This window comes from Gastrolobium bilobum, unplaced genomic scaffold (genome assembly GCF_033153095.1).
Source record: "Gastrolobium bilobum isolate Gb01-03AN ecotype WA unplaced genomic scaffold, APGP_CSIRO_Gbil_v1 utg865, whole genome shotgun sequence".
NCBI classification, from domain to species: Eukaryota; Viridiplantae; Streptophyta; class Magnoliopsida; order Fabales; family Fabaceae; genus Gastrolobium; species Gastrolobium bilobum.
This window is the reverse complement of record NW_026896338.1, coordinates 53851-75228: the sequence shown is the minus strand read 5'-3', so window position 1 is coordinate 75228 and position 21378 is coordinate 53851. Positions and strand designations below refer to the sequence as shown.

General features: G+C 32.9%; 2 protein-coding genes and 1 non-coding gene across 3 annotated transcripts; all 3 read right to left on the bottom strand.

The window, feature by feature from the left end:
• Window positions 1–128: 128 nt before the first annotated feature.
• On the bottom strand, window positions 129–6037 carry LOC133299231 (protection of telomeres protein 1b). Its single transcript, XM_061498666.1, has 10 exons — window positions 5870–6037; window positions 5350–5486; window positions 4897–5086; window positions 4495–4556; window positions 4237–4325; window positions 1629–1910; window positions 1457–1533; window positions 1289–1347; window positions 733–885; window positions 129–505 (listed from the first exon to the last, which is right to left on the bottom strand). Exons 1-10 carry the CDS (start codon window positions 5994–5996, stop codon window positions 305–307), a joined length of 1377 nt encoding a protein of 458 aa, XP_061354650.1. The 5' UTR covers window positions 5997–6037; the 3' UTR covers window positions 129–304.
• Window positions 5710–5804, bottom strand: LOC133299242 (small nucleolar RNA snoR113). The gene has a single exon (XR_009749904.1). It is a non-coding gene; the product is annotated as a small nucleolar RNA snoR113 (small nucleolar RNA).
• A 6125-nt stretch (window positions 6038–12162) lies between the features above and the next one.
• On the bottom strand, window positions 12163–20104 carry LOC133299224 (phosphoethanolamine N-methyltransferase-like). Its single transcript, XM_061498658.1, has 12 exons — window positions 19931–20104; window positions 19730–19848; window positions 17352–17489; window positions 17077–17214; window positions 16382–16525; window positions 15583–15693; window positions 15342–15483; window positions 13604–13884; window positions 12943–13104; window positions 12801–12854; window positions 12644–12718; window positions 12163–12548 (listed from the first exon to the last, which is right to left on the bottom strand). Exons 1-12 carry the CDS (start codon window positions 19938–19940, stop codon window positions 12450–12452), a joined length of 1473 nt encoding a protein of 490 aa, XP_061354642.1. The 5' UTR covers window positions 19941–20104; the 3' UTR covers window positions 12163–12449.
• Window positions 20105–21378: the final 1274 nt, after the last annotated feature.

Sequence of the window (21378 nt, the reverse complement as noted above, 5' to 3'; positions counted from 1 at the left end):
CACATCAGAAGGCGGGGATCCTTCGATGGAGGTATATGGTAACACCCAAACAATGCCGCACACAATAATAATCAGACATAAATTGACCATATGTAATTTCTGCATTTCATTTACATATTACAGTCAAAATCCAACACCATGAAAGCTCTGGACAAAAAGCATAGAAGAGCTTTCGTACATTCTATGCACATCCTATATTAGCTTAATATAATTACATTACATTTTCTAATGAACCTACCTAGATACACATCCTACGACGCATTCTCTTTCAGACAGAAAAGAAAAACCTTCCTAACAATATATATCATGATGCTTCCGCTATTTTGGTGTCAAATATTCGAAAGTGTCTAGAGCCCCACACATCAGTTTTAGAAACATAGTACGATTTAAGACAAATAGACACCCATGGGGGATTTCTTATATCATCACATTCAGTTACTCCTAGTAATCTGTTCAGCTTCCTCGTCAAAATGTCAGCGGCCGGATAACCATCAAAGAGAGTCTCCTGTAATATATCATGAAGCGAACAGAAAATTGATCAGTCATATAGAAGGTGAAGAACTTAACAAATAAAAAAAGAAAATTGGAGAAATTGAAGTATTCTCTTGTATGCCTAGTGTGGAAAATTGCAACCCATAGAAGTTAGAAACAACAACGGCCGTCCACGCGTGGATAAAATAATTAGTGCCAAGAATTCTAAATCAAAGGATAAAGGTTAAAATTTGTTCTGACCCCATCCTCAGCAACTACGAAAGCATGGATTCTGGCCGTTGGATCCTCTAGGGTCAGCTGCATTCTATATGTCCCAGCAGGAGAGCGAATCTTTTCAGCTTGGCATGGCATTACTGCTACCATCCGAACAACACACTTGAATTTAGCTGTCACCTTCAATATACGAATTGGCTAAGCAAAAAGTAACAGGGATGCTGAGAGAGAGAGTTATGTAATATCAATCAACAAAACTTAAATTTTGATCCCTTGAATTAAACCCCGACTGGCGATGGTGGGGCGAAGACAATTCTTATACCCAGCTTTGTCCTTGCATATATGTAGAGAGGCTGTTTTTCAATTTCGAACCCGTAATCTTTCAGTCACAAAAGAATAGCTTCACCACTACTCCTAATTTGATCCCTTGAAAATCTAGAATTTTTCCGTACTATCATTGAATCAGTGTGTTGTTATATTGTCAAAAGAGTTTGACCTCTCAGATAAGTCTCTTATTCTAATCTGGCATTTCAATGAAGTTCAGAGTGTGGGTACTAGTGAAGAAAATGCAGTATAGCAGTACCTCTGAATGGGTGAGGACATCCATTAAAGTAACATGCCGCACATGATCATGTTTAGCCTCTGTAAGGATAAAGCACAGTTGTTATCCGGTTATCCCATTAAGAAATGCTCACATTTATGACAGTCATAAAAATCAGTGACTTATATTAGTGCTACACAATTGAAATACCTGTAACACATGAAGGCTTAGGGAAACTGCAAGAAGGCATTCTTCCCAATTTCAAGGATTTCCGCTCATCATACAACCTGACTCAATATAAATAAAATGAATATAGATGCTTTAGTGCACTGAGCTAATATATCCAAACCATAAATTACGAGTCAACTAATTTAGCAACCACCTTTGGCGTTCTATAATAAGACAGTCCTCATTTGGTGTATATCGAAGCTTTGTAAAAGGGGTAAAAACACCACGCCAAAGTCCTGCATGCACTTCGAGACGCATATTGATAAACTTGATCCATTTACCAATGTTTAGAAGGTGGAGATGATTCTTCTCAATGCCTACATCAAAAGTTATCCTCAAGATGGATCCAACAGTAGGCAAAGTACATAATAACTCTCTTGATAAAGGCGAAGGTTCCAGATGTAAAGGAAGTGGAGAATTCGTTTCATCTTCTAGCCTGCAATTCATAAAGAAGCAAATCAAATTCGTACTAGGATATTAATACGTTATACACAAACAAATAAACCAATTGCCAAGTGGCATCCAGCCTAGTGATTTATATAGAAGAGAAAAAATTAAGCCTAGCCTCTGCTAACAAAGTATCAATATATGTTCTCTTTCATCATATGTGCATACAACAGCTATGTTCCACATCGCATCAAATATTTTACTATGCTTATGAGAGCCTTCTAAGCTAGCTCATCCGTAAGTCAATTTCCTAACTTGGAAAATCTTATTCCAGTGAAGTGCCCTCTTTGGGTTTAGATTATAAATGAAAATTATGTTAGAAGATTTGACTGTAAATGCAAACAAACTGACAGAAAAAAATTGATTTTAATAATTTTAATATTGTTAGGATGAGTACATGAAGTTAGTTTGCGACAAGAGAACAGCATCAAGATTCGGTGCATATGTTAGGATAGGAGGTATAGGTTGGACGAAGTGGCGCAATACATCATGATTTTCGTGTGATTGCAAACTCCCTCTAAAGCTTAAAGGAAAATTTTATAGAATGACAGTAAGGTCTGCAATGCTATACGGAGCTGAATGTTGGCCAACATATAAGCATTATTAACATAGAATGGGAATAGCAAAATGATAATATTTAGGTAGATGCATAAGATAAGACATAAAGATATCCGAAGAAAAATAATAGTAGCACCAATGGCTAGAAAGATGAGAGTAGATTAAGATTGTTTGGGCATCTTCTTCGAAGATTCCTATCCCACAAAAATAGGAGTTTGTTACAAGAGCAAAACACAAAGACCTAAACTTGCGAGAAAGTGGTAAAACAAAATTTAATTGAGTGAAAAATAGATTAGCTTACAATTTGTTAATAGCCCTTTTTAGTCCTTTTTTACTATATTTATTTATTTCTTTTATTTTTATTTTGTTTATTCATTAAAAAAATTCTCTTAATCTTTTCTTGTATTTATTTATGTATCATTTTATTTATTACTATATTTTTTTTTCTCTTATTTATTTTTCTTTTCCCTCAATCTTTTCTTACTTTCATTTGGATTCATCGACCGTATGCCCCAACTAGTTCAAGGTAAAGGTGATGTTGATATTGTCAAGGTGTTGTAATATAAAATCAATATTGAAGCATGTTGGGTTCTATTTGCAAGGTATGGGACTTGGAGTTCCACACTGGTTGTATGGACAACTAATGTGGGGTTTATAAGGCTTTGGGCACTCTCACCCTTTGAGCTAGCTTTTGGAGTAGTGCATCCCAAGGTCTCATCAAATGGAATCAGAGCATCTATCACATGGAGTTGTGCGTGGGGGCACGCACTAGGGAAGCGTGGTGCAATGTTGGGTTCTATTTGCAAGGTATGGGACTTGGAATCTCACACTGGTTGTATGGCCAACTAATGTGGGGTTTATAAGGCTTTGGACACTCTCACCCTTTGAGCTAGCTTTTGGAGTAGTGCATCCCAAGGTCTCATCAAAGCATAATTCTAGGGATAACTTTGAGAAATGAATGGGTCCCAATTGTTGAAATTGATTGTAAGGATTTGCCAGAAAATCACGTGGTCTCCACCTTAAAATCAATTTTGAAGTAAGCCAAGGTTCATTTAATTAGATTCAACTCTTGGAGTCAAAATTGATTCTGAAAACCTTAACCCAAGTGGGGCCCTATTTAGGGTCTGAGTATCTCTCTCTCTCTCTCTCTCTTCTCACAAGACCCTCTCATGTGAAAAACTCATATAAGGAACCATTACATTTTTCTGCTGCAGCATTTGAGGCAATACATCGCCTCAAACATGACTCAATATAGTGAAGGATCTAAACCAAACGGGTTCAAACCTAATTAAGTGAAATATGCATTAATCCAAGCTAGATGTAGGATGGATGGTCACAAGTGATGCTCCTGATCATATCATATAAACATTTTCTCTAACCCATAATTATACAATTCTTAGCAGGTCATTTCCACTGAATCACCTGTCCAATACTCCATTACCCCAACAGCCCAGTACAAAAAGGAAGGAGAGGGGGGGGGGGGGGGGGGGGGGGGGGGGGGGGCAGATAAAGGTTATCAGTATTTTTTCTGTATTAGATCAATAAAACACCAATAGCCCATTGTTACATTTTATGCCTATGCCCAGTACCTTACCTTTGAAAAGATATTATACACAGAATACTAGAAAATGCAGCTGCTTTTGTTATAAGAAATTGCCAGAAACAGAATTCAATACAATTTTATCCAAACACAGCACATACATTTGAGGGAATGGGAGCTGAACTGTCAATGTTAAGGTAAATTTGAATCAACTCACTTTGCACATATGGTGTTTGGTGGGGAATCAGTACCATCCCAAACAAAGAAAAACCATTCATCCTTTGCAGCCTCACAGCAATGAAGTATCTTAATGAGAAAAGAAAAGGATGAAGAAGGATTCAACACCTTGGAATGTTAACGATTAAAAAGACTCAAAAATCTTATAAAGAGCTTATGTAGTCTAATTATTATATTTATACAAGGGACTATAAAATTCACTCATACAAAAATCAGAACTAAAATACAGCTGAATTACCTTGCACACCAAATTAAGGTGACCACCCTTGATTTCTCTTAACATAGGAAAATCACTTGTATCTACACAGCATATTAAAACCGTAAATATTCACACATCAAAATATAGCATCAAAGTAGCAAACTAGATGATGAACGCAACCTACCTCAAACAACATTTCTTCTTCAGTTCAATTCTTCTTTTGATGAATGCTTTAGACAATGTCTTAAGTAATTTAAGTCTAAAGAATTTATACATAAGAACAACAATAGGATTGTAACACAAAATTATACTCTCTCTCCCAGAAATCACAAGCAACAGTGTCCAAGTATGCATGTCCTTATTAAGTTTAGAATAGACTACAGAAATTAAAGATAAATAAACTGAAATCAAGTTATACTAAAAGCTGCAATCCTATAATACCTTCACAAAACTGAAAATTGACCAGCCATTTTCTAAGTTTGGCTATGAACATCTTGTCCTCATCTCTGGGGTGAAATTTTGAAGAAACTTGATAAGGGACCAAATCATCACCATCTGTCCCTTTATATAAAGCAAAAGAGGAAAATTTTTTGTTGAAAACAGCATTTACTTCCCCACCATACGTTTTTACCTACAAAAGATAAAATAAAAAATTTAAAAGAAAAAAGACATATGTTTATCTACACATGAGAAAGTCTATTTCCATTGAACATGCACCAGCAGTAAGAAAATGAGCAGAGTTGATGTTCAATGTAGTTTCAGTTTTACAATACAAGTTTAATAAGCTCTGTAAAATCATGAAATAACATGTCTGTTTAAGGATATGAATATACATACATATATACAAACACAGCAAACATATCTGTACAAATAGAGGTTACAATCAGGGAATACCATAACAAGACAAAGCTGAATGATATCTCCAACAGCAGCAAGACGGGGAAGTCTTTCTGCATTTTCAGCAAAAATGTTAACAGACATGCCGTTTTGGTGATGTGTTTCATCAATTATTCTGAGGGTACAGCAGTAATCTGCACAAGTTATTTATGAAGGATAAGCAATAGTAGCAGGAGGATATTTCATGCTAATAACTTGGAGAAACCTCAACCCTAAATAAAAATAAAAATAAAAAATCGACCTAAGTGTCCAGTAAAAGTAGGAGGACCCAGAAAGACACAAGCGCATAACATGAAATATTTCAAACTTGTTAAATGAAAAATAAAATTTTGAGTGCAAAACATGAAAAGAGTGAAACTGGCTCAGAACACACTTTCACGAAAACATTCATCAATCTACTACCAAGGAAGTAAATGGCAGCCGTAAGACCGGCCTTTTTATCATCATTGCCAGTTTAAGGAGGAAAGATCCAAACTTTGAAGGTTGAAATGAAAGAGATAGTTGAAGTTAAGTTTACCAGTTCCCCTAGTTGGCTTTGGGAACCCAAACTCAAAGACAACGCCTATAATATTCACTTTCTGATTGATAGATGTATGCGCATCTCGTATTGGAAGAAACTTGTAATCAAAATCCCTTATTCCCATTCTCTCTCTCTCTCTCTCTCTCACACACACACACAGAGACAGAGAGTTAGGGTTTTGCTTTTGCCAGAGAACAAACCAATTTAAAGTCGAGGACCCCTTCCGCTAAAAAATAATAATGAATTATTAAATCACTATTTGTTCAAATTACTCAGCTTTCGTTTGGATGGATTTTTTCTTTTCAAAAAAGTTACTTTTTTTTTTTTTTAATTACTTTTCAGTTTTAGTTCATTTGGATATTTGCGTTAAAAAAAATAAAAATCACAAAAAAAGTCAAAAATTTACTTTTTTTAAAAGTTAAAAATTGTAACTTCTAAAAAAAAAAAGTCAAAAGTTAAATATTTTTTTAAAAAATTAAATATTTTTATAAAAATATAAATAACTTTAAATTTTATAAAAAAGACTTCTAAAATAAAAAAGAAATAAAATTTACTTTTTTTAAAAGAGAAAGAATCACATTTAGAATAGTCTCTTTGGGGTTGTTTTATTCCCTCCATATTAGCAACAAAAAAAAATCACTTTTAAAATTAATGAAATAAAATAGAATTACTTTTAAATATTAATTGCTGAAATGTAATAAAATTTAATATATTACTAGGAATTACTTCATACGTTCAAGGAATATTCTTAAATTTAAAAAAATAAAAAAAGGAAATAGTATTTTAAAAATTTTAAAAGTATATAAATATACATAATAAATTCAAGAAATTTCAAACATATATTAAAGAATATAAAAACTATATATGCATAATGAATTTTAAAATTTAAAAAAAAAATGTGTCATTTAAAAAATTAAACTAAAGGTTGTGCTATTTAAAAAAAAAAAAAAAACCTCTTATTATGATATTGATATACAGGGCCGAATAATTATTAAACTTATATACATCTTTTTAATGGAAATGTGATGTTAGACTTAGAGACAAAATAAGCGGTCCAGTCCATCCGCCCGGCCCGTAAAGCAAATTCCATTTTACCGGCCCTAATGTTAATGAAAGCAAAGGTGATAATATTTGAAATTTTCAATTTCACTAAAATTAATTCCAAGTGACGCCATGTCTTTTTTCAAACGGAGAAAGCATACCACCGTCACAAACGTTATTTTATTTATGGTTATGACACGTGGGTCGACCCGCGACACGACACCAAAATTTGTATTCAGGTTGACCCATAAAAAACTTGTGTCGTGTTCGTGTTAGAAAAAATGACATGTAAAAAATTTGTGTCGTGTTCGTGTTGAGGTATTCGTGTTCGTGTCGACCCATATTTTTTTTAATTATTTTATTTTTATTATTTTTTAATTTTAAACCATTTTTTTGTCAATTACCGTTTTGACCCCTATTTTGCGCGTTATTCGTGACGTGTCGCGTCAACCCGCAAAAAATTCGTATCGTGTCAGTGTTGAAGATTTTGACACGAATAAAAATTCGTGTCGTGTTAGTGTTGATGTATTCGTGTTGTGTCAACCCGTTTTGACACCCCTACTTTTATCACTGTCAAAATCTAAAACAAAATTGTACTTAAAAAAAATTATCCTTTTAAATAATATATAATTGTGTTATTCTAATAGAAAAAAAGACACAACTTAATATTTTTTATTTAAATTTTAAATTTCTTTAAAAAATTACATACTTTCTCTTTCATAATTTTCATTATTTATATTTTTTTTTTTACTTAAAATGACAACTCCATATTCCTTGAACAAATACTAAACCAAAAAAACAAAAAATCTAAAACCAACAGGCACTACGCATCGAACGGCGGTGTCCAGTTACTTCACTGTTCAAGTTTGAAGTTTATAGTTTCAAGCTATGTCAATTCCTGTGCTATTTATTTAGGAATTTTTAATTAGATTTCTACATTTTAAAGTTTATAATTGAGTTAAATTTTTACAGAATCCGACGATCCAAGTTCCTGAGGCATCGCGAAAAACTCCTCCACACCCAGTCCTAATAACATTAGCATCACATGCACCATCAACATTAAGCTTAACCCAATCCACAGGAGGACAACACCAAGCAACCAATCTCTCTATTCGATTCCTTGGTTGATTGCCCGCTCCAAAAACAGGGTTAGCTGCAAGAGCGACTCTATCTCTGAAACCAATTGCTGAACGGATAAGTGAATAAGCATTCTGGCGATCACCTTCAAAAACCCAAGAATTCCTACATTTCCAAATTTTCCAGGCTAAGATTCCAAATAAAAGAGGCCAGTCCGACCCCATCCCCCAATCCTTTGAGCTGTCTAAATTAGAAATGATCCAATTGTGCAGGTTGAGGTTGAAAAATTCACGCTGATTTATATGAGGCATTATCATGCACCATACTTCCTTTGATTGTGGACAATCGCGAATAGTATGAAGGATAGTTTCACTAGACTGATTACATCTAGGACACGGATCTGAAAGAGCCATATGACGGCGGAGTCTACAAACATTAGTCATCAGCTTCACCCCTGCCATTAACCAAAGAAAAAAGCGAATTCTTTCTGGCCCCTGCCATCTCCAAACACTTTCCCAAGGAAACTATTGGATTGTAGTATCTTTGATGGCTAATATTGCATATGCTGACTTAACAGTAAACTTGCCATCTGTCGTTCCATTCCAAATTAAATGATCCTGGCCATCTTGACTAGAAGGAGGAAGAAAATTCATAAATCGATGCAGCACAGAATCTGGAAGCAATTGTCGAAGAGAATTCCATTTCCATTGCCCCAATTCATCCACGTAGTCCACCACCTTCTGAAGAGTATCACTAATAGAAAACTGAGAACCTGTATATGAGATCAAAGGACCACAATCGGGCAGCCAGCTATCAAGCCAGAACATAGTGGACTGACCATTGCCTAACTGCACCCGACTATGATCCATTATAATATTCCAATGACACGAAATTCCCTTCCAAAGCTGGGAGCTGCTGTTTGGAGCATGAATAATTGGTGTCATGCCTGCCTCCACATTGTACTTAGCACGTAAGAACTTTGACCACAAGGCATCTGGATGAGCTACGAGGTTGAACCCAACCTTCATGATAAATGCTGAGTTCATTTCCCTCATACTCCGCAGTCCAAGGCCTCCATTTTTTTTATCCATGCAAATCTGCTTCCAGGCCACAAGATGAGAACGTCTAGAGTGTGGAGATGAACCCCAAACAAAATTTCGAATCTTCCTATCAATCTCTTCACAGGTGACTTGCGGTAATGAACACACCTGTACAGTTTTGCATGCTGAGTTATGGGCTTGCTTGGTTGGTTTGGAGCTAGCTTGGGATAGAGGTTTTAGGCAAGTTTGGCTCGAAGGAGATTCTCTTTCAGCTCAACAGCTCATTACAAATGGGTGCCACCATGATTACCCTGCGGCTAATTTGGTGAATCGTATTCGAAATTTGATGCAGCGAGATTGGCAGATTTATATGTCTCACATTCACCGTGAAGGAAATAGAGTAGCGGACTTTCTAGCCTCTTACTCTTGGGTAATTCAGGAATTTGATTGTCCACCGTCAGGTTGTATTGATAGTCTGTATGGTGACACTATAGGTGTTCACTGGTCTAGGCTTTGTGCCTAGTTTCTTTTTGTTGTGTTTTTGTTTTAATTTCCTTTTTTCCAAAAAAAAAAAAAGAGTTTATAATTGAGTTTTGTTTTAATAACTGTTAATTCTGTTACAGTCCTCAATAATAAATATTTAATTAGAAATTTTAAAAATACAAGAATTCAATATTGGAACTTACATACTAACAAAAACAAAGAAATAGTTTTGTTAGAAATTTTTAAAATTATATCAATCAAGTTATAAACTTCTAAAATATAAAGACAAAATTTTATATATATTGGAAACTTGCATATTAACAAAAACAAAAAAGATAGATTTTGTTATATATATATATATATAGGGTTTTATATATGTCATGTTGTAGGAAACTTGTAGTGTCATGTTAATCTAATACATTTGATGTGGGTCCCACTTAAAAAAAAAGAAGAAAAAATAAAACAAGGTGGGGCCATCACTTTTTGTGAGAGTAACATGACATTGTAAGTTTCCTACAACATGATATATATAAAACCCATATATATATGGGTTTATCATCTATCATTTAACATGACCACAAAAATTTTCCTACACACACAACATTTTGTGGGGCCCGCAGCAAAAAAAAAAAAAAACTCTGGCACGCAAAACGAATCTCTATAACATAACACAATCACTTTTCCTACAACATAACTCTTATAAAACCCTATATATATATAGGGAAAAGTGTCTATACTTTTAAATTACACAACTTACATCCTTTCACTCTCACAAAGAGGTGGGACCCACAACTTTTTTTTTTTGTCAACTCTCTCTCCTCCTTTATCTATCTCTTTCTCTCTCTTAAAATGACACAACTTTACGTCCTTCAAAATTATACACACTTTTCCCATATATATATAGGGTAAACAACTTCTCCTTTCAAAGGAGAAGTTTTTTTTTGATGGGTCCATTGGTTGTTTTGGAAAAAAAAAAAAAATATTACACATTTCAATGCTAATAGAGTGTGTGAGCTGCACCAAAAAAACTTCTCCTATATATATATATAGGAAAAACATGTGATAAGTTTTTCTCCTACACATCATTCGATAAATGTGTCACCTTTTTCTTTTCTTTTATTTTTATTTTTTAGGTGGTGGAGCCCACAAGTTTATCTCTATGATATGAGATAACTTATCTCTTTTAACATGAAATTAATAAAAATTATATATATATATATATATATAATCTAAAAATACACTAGATTACGCTATGTATTTTCAAGAATACATAATATAATTTATAAAAATTTATAATTTTTTTTATAAACGGATACTTACCCTATATATATATATATATATATATATATATATATATATATATATATAGGGTTAATAGTTTGTCCGAAAGAAACTATTAACTTTCTTGCAGTACCATTCCTTGTTTATGTGGAAGAGGGTAACTTCTATGTAATAGGAGAAATATATATGGGTAAACAACTTCTCCTTTCCTTTCAAAGGAGAAGTTTTTTTGGTGCAGCGACACATTCCACTGGCATTGGAATGTATATAGACGAAACTTACCTTCAATAGTGGAAAGCAGAAATTAGGAAGTTTGAACCATTGGGTTTTGGCTTCTGAGTGAACTACTGTTGAAGTAGCTATTAATTAAAATGTGTAACGATAAAGTTTTCGTTATCCTTGAGCCCAGATGGTTAATATGTCCACAAGAGTTTGGTAGCTATTAGTAAAAAGAAAAATCATACACTATGACCCGTGAAGAAGGTGTCCAGCTTTTGTGCCATAGCGATTATATAGTTGCATTCGTTTTATCTGCATTACAGCATTAGCAGTATCCTAACTTCATTTATGTCTTCGTTCTTTATACACAACAGAAAAATAACATCACTTTAAAATCATTTAGCGAGAAGAAGAAGATAGAGCTGCGATGCTTAACCTCTGGAAATTAATGAGAAATAACATGTATTAGTTTACCCGTTAAGGTTACTTTAACTAGTAGGATTGAATTGCGTCAGGACTAGAGTCTTGAATTCAATTAAATGCCGATAGTTTTTCATACTCTGGTTTTAGAATGGGAAAACCTCCTTTCCTTAAACTTTATTAGATTCAATTTTTGCGTTTATGCTACATTTCTTCATATGAAAAGATTTCATGCAACTTCTTCACGGTCCAAAACTTTGGTATTATTCAAAATTAGAATATATTTTTTTAACATTATTAAAGATTGTGTCCAAATTGTCGTAATTTTTCTAAAGCATTAATCTTGACGGCACATTTAAAAAGCCTACAAGAAGTCACTGCTATCTTTAGATAATTAGTAAAGGGGAGAAAGGGAAGAAGGAAAAGTGACTTCAAACTTATTTAGTTTTTGGAAAAGGATGTATAATTTTAAACAACGTAAAGTTGTATCATTTCATAAACACAAAAAGATATAAGTCAGACACCGTTATTTTTTTCATCTCTTTGTATCTAAGAAATAACACAACTTTGTTGTTTAAAATGACACATTTTTTCCTTAATTTTTTTAATAAGGGAAAGGGCAAAATTTTGTTTTAGTGGGGGAACGAGGAGAACAATCGTTATGACAAACATACCAAATATAGAGCAATATTGAGGATGAAGTGTTTTCTTCTCAATGTTCCAACTGGGGAAAATGAGAACAATCGTTACGCCAAACATACCAAATATGTCAAACCAAGCAAAAACAGGATATTGAAATAGAATTTTAGCATGGAAGCAATAATGCCAAGTTAGCATCTTATTCAAATGGAAGAGCATGCTCCTCCTCTTCACGGGTCATCGTATTCAAAACATGAACTTTTTTGTCCAAGACACTACTAATAAATGGATAATTATTCAAACTATTATTTGGAAAACTCCGTTCACACGGGACTCAATATAGGTAGAACAAGGAATATGACAAGAACAAAAGCATGTCATTTTTTCGAGGCAATGAACAAGCCCCAGACCTGCTCTCCAGATTCACCCCTGATCTGCTTTGCCTTCCATCTTTGGACAACTTCATTGTAGTCTTCCTGAAAGCAATAGTAATGAATGCTTTTAAATTAAGAGAAGCAAATTCCTGAAATTAAGTATCAAAGGAGTCATCTTAAAAACATGAGAAACCCACCTCACTGAAGTCATGAATAAAATCGTCCTTCTTGTTCTCAAGGGCTTTTAACTCCTGCTTTAATGTTTTCACGAACTGAACCAAACAAGTAATAAAGTTATTAGAATTCTAGAAGAAAAATAAATAATGCAAATGCCAAGCAAAGTGTCAGACAAACCAGATCAGATCGATCCTCAGCAATGACATCATCAAATCCAGCACTCTTGAGCATCTGCGGATGTCATGCAAAAGAAATGTTAACTCAAATAATGAATGAAAGAGAAGCCAGATGAAGTCACTAATAGCAAAGGCAACCATACCTGCTCATATGCTTTCAATTCATGGATATAATATCCTCCTTTCTTAATGTACTCAGCAAATTCTAAAGATGGACTTTCAGCACTTTTGCAGTAATCAGTAATTAGAAGTTTACCTCCAGGCTTCAACCATTTGTACAATGATCTGAATAATGTTGGTTTCTCCTGTATTAATCCAGAGTAAATTGCAGAAAACAAATGTCAGAAGTAAAAGGTAAAAAACTTTGCATTATCCCAAACTAGTTGGGGTGAGCAATCCCTTAAACCAAATAAAAAGAAAAGATTGATGAAAACAAAAAAATAAATAAGACAAAAGAAAAGTAAATAAGACGCATTAAAATATTTAATCAACTAAAGGTATAAAAAAGTTTGGCATTGCCCAACAAAAAGAATGATCAAATCAAAATCTAGAACAAGAGGGAGAAAACCATATATTTGATGTCACAGGCCTAATATATTTTCTAAATTGCTGAACATAATTTTGTTCCTCCTCAGAATATCACGTGATAACATACGTCATGGTCCCTTGAATAAATAACCTACATACTTACAGTTACAGTTGCATACACCTATCGGGTTAAAGTTATCCATTCAATGATATAAAGCTTAGTTCTAATAAAATACAAAATTTAATCAAGAAAAAAAACAAAGGATAGTTCCTTACTTGGATGTGTAACATTGCATCACGAGAGTAAATTACATCAAATGTCTTCTCCGGATATCTTTTTTTAGAGCAATCCGCACAGTCAAATTCCACCGTGTATTTCATACCAATAGATCGTTCAATAGCAAGAGAAATCATATTTATGGAGAGGTCAATGCCAACAACCTCAACATCAAAATTTTCAGCCATGTAGAAATCACCTCCCCCAACACCACAACCAACATCCAGTACTTTCTGACCAGGCTTTAGTCCCAGCTTTGTCACAAATTCTTTTGTTGTTTCTGCCCAAGCAATAAGCACCTCAAAGGTTAGAAACATATAAACAACAACGATGAATAAACAGCACCTAACCTTAAAGATTCCGATCAGGACGATAGATTATTTGGAAGAAAAAAGAAGAAATCCCCAAGTATGATATATATTAAGCAGTCTAAGAATAAGAAATTATCATAATTAGATCAATATGAAGTAACAAAGAACAGTCGCGGATCCTGAAATAACTGTTTGGGGAGGCAAACAATGTGTACATACTTGTTTGTGCCATTACAAGCTATGTTCTAAAGAATTAATGTCAAATTTATTAGGTTCAATTCTTACCATCTTTGAAGAATGCTCATCCTCGTGTTTCATTATTTACCTTGAGCATCAAAAATAGGAATTTCAAAGGGTAAAGATACTGCTTTATATCATATTTCTTCTTATCACTAGCTTCTCCCTTAAAATATACATCAATTATTTCTTACTTAAGCTTTAACATTATATTTTGAAATAAGCATACAACTTTCGTTAACACTAGATGTAATTGTAAATGATATATAATTAATCATTAAAAAAACTAAATATATTTAACCAATAGCCACATCAATGTGATAAGCAAATTTTATCTCAAAGAGATATATATATCAAATTATATATATGGGAAATGATATTGTCTTATACCGGTGTAAAATTGAGGAGTCTTATATCAAATCTTGAACATTGATTTGTTCGCATCTAACGGTTCAAATATTTAATAAATCAGAACCGTTTAATATAAATAAAATCAACGATTAAGATTAAGAATATAACTTATACCGGTATAAAATGATCCTAACCCTACATATATATACACTAGAAAATAAATACGATATGTAAATCTCAATAGGCAAATAACAATTGACTTTATAAAAAAAAATTAAACATAAAAGCAATTATACCATATACTTTCAAAGAGGTACAGTTACATATTTCTATGAAAACTTAGATAACATATAAACTAGCTTAAGAATGACGAAAGCCACATTGCACATGTATGTTCATATATGATATATCCCAAAAGTAATATAAAATAAATTAGTGGAGCCGTAGCCACTCGCCCACTCCCAAGTCCCTAACAACTACAATCCTCCGCTACTGACAATGAAACTACACTTCAGAATGAAAAGGTTGGAAATATTGGCCAATCTCTTTCTTGCCCAAACATGCATTCTTTCATGAATCGAAAAGCAATCTATTGCCATGTTCCTAAAGGAAAAAAGAGGTGCCATAACACAAGACCTCGAAATCATGGAGCAAAACACTTAACAGCAAGTTAAACAGTTATTTATAGCTTTCATCCATCCCATTGCCTGGGTAAATGATAAGAGGAGATCATTCTTGCAGACAGTCAAGGAAGATCATTCTTCCATATCAAATTTAAGAAAAAGGAAATATCTCTATGATGGGATATAAGGGGAGAAAGGAAAATATGAAGGCATACCAAGTCCTCCAGTGCTCACAAAGCCTGGGCCATACACACGCTCATATCGTAGAATACTCTTACGGCTATACTCAACTCTATCTAAGAATCGTTGGAACCCCCTATCATCTTGTGACCTAACTTTTTGCCATGTCCAGCAAATCTGCAACAGAGATATTATTGGACACATATATTGTCAGCAATTAGATAAGTTGAAATTAGTGATAATAATTACAAGAAATAGAAATGCCATTTTTATTACCTGGTTTTGATTCTTCTTCTTCCGAACATAAGCTCCAATGCATTTACAGCCCACAAGAGAAAGTTCAAAGGAATTGCCAGTATGATCACTCATACAGCATTCTTTAAATACCTGCATATAAAAGGAAATGACAAATCAAACCAAAGTTTTAGATAAGGTATTATTTGCCTCATAAAAAATAGACCGTGTTTCAGTGTCATGTCTACTCGGACTTTGCTTGCAAGCAGGAATTGCATCTATTAAGACATTTTTTGGCCCAGTTCGTTTTGAGCTGCCAGAAAGTCCAAATTATATTTTTTATCATAAAAAAATCCCTTTAATGAAACTGAAGTGAGACAAACTCACGTTAACTCAGCACTTCAAACCTAATCAGTACTCAATTTGTAAACATTTCCAAAAAGAAAATTTAATCTGAAAATAATTTTACATGAGACATCAGATACTAAAATTTGGTAAAGGCATCCGTGACCTTAGGTCCATCTTTACCATCACAAAACACTTCCATTAAATAAGTTCAGTTAAAATTTTAAAAAGCAGAGTAAAGCCGCTCATTTGTAATTGAAAGGTCACACTTTCGAATTCGGAAAAAACTTTGTTAGTCGAGATTTAATGCGGAGTGGTTTTTTCAAATTTTATACTTTGAAGTTGCTTTATTTAATATAAAGTGGATGTCAGCTCATTTTCAATGAAACAATTATCTGGCACAGGCTAAGGGAGAGAAAAAAACAAAATCACTCCCCATTAAACCCGATTAGCGAGTGTGGGGTGGAGAGAGATAACTACAATTCAAAGAACAAACCTTTGTGTAAAAACTGGGTTCCCTATAGTGAGTAGGGTTGTATTTTCTCTTTGAGTCTCCAGATTGGTGGAAACAAGATTCTCTGAAGAATATATATCCACCATCTTTCAACCATTTGATCATCCTTTCTGCTAAATTCTCAACCTGAAGCATCAAGGGGAAAATAAAAGCCTTTGGTAATGATATGAAGCCACAATAGTAAGAAGTGGAATATTAGTTTTCAAAATTAAATGGCGCTTGCTTGAAATTCTATTATAGACAATAGATAGCTCAAGCTTGCTCAGCATCTCCCAAAACCTCAAAAAAAAGATTTTCGGGAAAGGATTATACATTATAATTTTCCCAATAATTGACATTCAATCACTGATGAAACAAAATTTCATAAGATATTAGAATAATTCCTTGGAAAGGAAATGGAAAGTTATCTTTGCTTAGTTCTTACAATTCTTGAAGAAAAAAGGCCAAATCCAGGAACCAATGAATAAAGAAACCATAACATTGAATCATCTATGTTTAAGAAATTCAATTTTACAACTCCAAAATAGAAATTGATAATTTATAGCTTGTTTGATATTGGATGACACCATGAGCCATTACTCATGGGTTCATACAACCTGTTAACTTCAACATGCCTAAATTGAAAACGAAATCACGAAAATTTCGAAATTATATTCTCTAAAATAAACATAACTAACCTCGTTATCTGAAAGATACATAAGTAACCAATTTGAGAAAATCACATCAATTGATCCTTCAGAAACATGCAAGTTTGGAGATGTGACATCAGCACACAGGAACTTGACATTCTTGTGGTGTCCATTGATGCTTTCATTCTGCAGAACATCAAGGGAGATGAGTGATTTGGGTTACTTCATAGTGGATATATATACATATATATATATATATATATATATATATATAACAAGCATCAACCATATCAATTTTCAGAATGGTAGAACATTGCAATGACCTTCTTTATTGCACTCTCAATGAAGTCCACTGCAAGCAACTGACCAGCGTTCTTAGCCAATTCACCAGTGAATCTTCCAATACCTGCTCCAAGCTCTAAAACTGATTTTCCTTCATATGCTGGTAATAGGGAAAGTACCTGTGTAAATAAAAATAGATGAGTTGCAAAAGCACTGACTCAGATTTACAAAAGAAACAAAAAAAAAAGGGGGGGGGGGGAAAGAAAGAAAAGGGAAACCGAGAAAGAAAAGAACCAATATCACAAGTATGACTACAGGAAAAAGAGAGAATTTACTTCAGCGGCTTATTGAACTCCAAAGCAGCGTATTTTACGAACATGTAAAAAGGACGGATCTAAAAAAATGATGTGAAAAAGGATTGGGTACTTTTCCTGAAAAGACAAAAGTAGGATTCCAAAGTGCAACGTGGAAATTTTCAAAATTGGGGAAAAGGCAGAACACAATACTACAAATACAATAATGTGTTAACAAAAAAGTATAGTGATATTACAAAGAATCCACTGGGTTTGAAACATACTCAACCATACTTGAACAATTGCACTTTGTGTTTGACCCAACAAATCTAGTACAAATAGACTTGAGGGGTGAACATAACTGCAAATTTTTCATGTTTGCAAAGAGTGTAATATAATTATCTTTCAAGAACAAATTAAAATACTACTAAGAAATTAAATCAAAGTGTGAAACTATAATTGCACAGAGTGTGTTGTGTGGCAGGGGGGGATCAATTGATACCAATACAAGTTAAAACCACTCTTATGTCATCAAATAACTTTTGATTTGGATAATTCTCACACAAACTCCTCTCTCTGATTGAAAGTTCCTATTATGTAAATCATACTAATAAAATTTCACAATAATGCAAAATTGTTTTATACTTCATTTATACACATGGAAATTGCATAAAACATACTTTTGAAATATATGTAAATATGAAATATTTAATTACACCATTATTGAATCTTTTTGTTTTCTCAAAATTTTGAGTTAATGATCAATATGATGAATAGTAAAATTTTAATGCCTAGATCGATGAAAATTTCATTCTTTTTTATGTTATTGGTTAGTATAAGAATATTTCATCCAATATATATATATATATATATATATATATATATATATATATATATATATGGGAAAAACATTTCTCAAACTGCTTGAGATAAGTTTATCTCCGGTCATCCTAAAACTACATCGTTTTGTTTATTTATTTTCTTATATTAATTGATTCACCTTTGAATGGTTACGATTCTCTTTCTCTCTCTCTTCTTTTATCACCATTGATCCATCTTTGTACAGTTATGATTTAGTAGCCGGAGATAACATTGTCTCAAGCAACTTGAGAAACGATAAGTTATATATATATATATATATATATATATATATATATATATATATATATATATATATATATATATATGAGGGAAACACGTACAAGAAGCCACACATTAGTCCAAGATTTAGCCGGCATCAATTTTTGGATCACAGTTGTTAGAACGAGCATGTGCTAAGAAAACATCGGTGCAAAATGACAATTTAATGAAGTAGACCAAACAATGAGTTTGCAAGGATAAATAGATTTCAAAAAATAAAATAAGAATACTTGACACCCAATATTAAGGGGTGAACACAGCTCGGGATAAAATAAATAAGGAATTATACTGACAGTGACTAAGGACTGCACGCAATTAACTACTATGAAACATAATGGTTCTGCAATTCAAAGATCCTATTCTTTATGTAACTGAGGCGGGATCTGTTATGTTAAAATAACCCAAGAGACATTCGTATTCGTTTAAGTTGAAAAGCTCAGAAATCCAACCTGATTTTTAAAATACGGAAAAGAAAAAAATAAAAAATAAAAGGGATAAGTTATTCTACCTACCATTTTTTCTGTCTACCTTTTGTTTACTATTCTAAAACATGAGATCATACTCTTAACTAAGATTTATCTTTCTCTCTTATTGAAATTGTGATCTAATGGTGTTTTGGAGTGATAGACAAATACAGCAAAAAATATAGTAAGAATAATCTATCCCAAAATAGAAAAATGGAACCCTACTTTACCACCCCATTTTCCCCTTGTTATTTTTACACGCCATAAGATTGGTCTAAACAAAACTACAGCTAATGAAAACACCAATCAACGTCTCAGATTAAAAGAATAAAAGGAACTTTATTGTTAATCTTCTATTAGAAGCCAAGCTCAACCATAAGTATATTAAACAAAATTGTTAACATTTTCTTTACTTTGACAAAGAAAGTATCTCTAAAAGAAAAAAATATATAATAAAAAATAGAATGGAATAAAAGAAAGAGAGAGAGAAGGGTTTGGAGGAAGGAAGAGAGAGAAATGGACCTCGGGTCTTTCTTCCTTGTCGAGATCTGAAGCGTTGGAGTCGAGCATCATTGCCTCGACGGACAAATCAGCGGAATGCTGAATCCAGTAGGTTTTCTGGACATGACGCTCATCCATACCTGCACAATCAAATCCGATACAAAGTTGAAATTGAAATGCGAATACGATTAAGAATAAGGAGTGAAAGAACTGAGCACTAACCTGAAGCCATTGCAGAAAAAATGGTGCCAGTGAAAGAAAGGGGTAATAAAATGAAAGCGTGTGTGCTAACTGCCTTCAATAGCGATGCGAGACCTTGTGAAACTCCTGGATCTTCGGTTATTTGCTCTCCCTCTCTGCTGCATTACCTTTACCCTCACCTCACTCTCCTCTTTTTCCTCTCTTCCTTCTTCCATTCAACCCACGCCCTCCATTTATACACCCTTTTCCCCTTTTTTTCCTTTTTTTCTTTTTTAATTAAAAAAAACTCTATGCCATAATAATTAATATTTAAGAAAATAATTAAATGATATACTAACATATATATATATATATATATATGGGGTTTGATGTTTGTCATTTTAAATGACATAAGTTATGCCATTTTATGAGAGAGATAAACACAAAAAATAAAAATCATGGGAGAGAAAGTGGGTGGTTCTTTTTTAATTTAAATTTTGAATAAAAAATATTATTTTATTTTTATCTCTCTCTTAAAATGATATAAATTTATGTCACATATATATATATATATATATATATATATATATATATAAATCTTTCGACGTCAAATTTGAATTTTGATACTTCATCTGAGAACCATTAGATCAAAAAAAATCAACGACTTTGATTTGTAAGCATGTGGCACCATTAATCTTTTTTGATCTAATGGCTCTCAGATAAGGTGTCAAATTTCAAATTTGACACTAATATCAAAGGATCCTACCTCGTATATATATATATATATATATATATATATATATATATATATATATATTGTGTGAAAGTATATTAATGAGGAGATTATTTTTTACACATATAAAGATATGTTGGGTCTATGTGAGAAAAAAAGAAAAAGAAAAAATATAAGTCTCACACATGCATATTTTTATGTGTATATAAAAAATAAATTTATTTGCTATAAAATGAAAACGAATAAACCCATTAATAGTATATGAAATCTAAGGGGGCGTTTGTGATAAGAAAAAACAGTGTGTCTTTTTAAATGACACATTGTATATTCACTCTTATAAAATGATGAAATCTACACATTTAAAACTTTTTTCACTCATTTTTTATCATGATTTATCTATTTTTTTTATTTAAAATAACACAACTTTATATCCTTAGCAAGAATACATATTTTTTTCCTTTGTAATAATACTTAAAATGAGTTCAAATTTGATAAGAGAAATATCTCATTTTTTCTTACACTTACCAATATAGTTGTATATTTTATTTTTACTTGTGCGAATGTAGACATTGGGAATCTTGTGATTTGTTAGCAATGGTGACGAGGCGGGACGGAGAATCGAGAAAAAAGATGCAAGCTTGCAAAAGGACGAAAAGGTCAGAACAACAAGATTCGGAATCCCGTTCTGTCAATGGTCCATCGCCACGTGGCTTCCAAGGCCCATCTCAATTAACTTTTCTCGCTGGCAATTATTTAT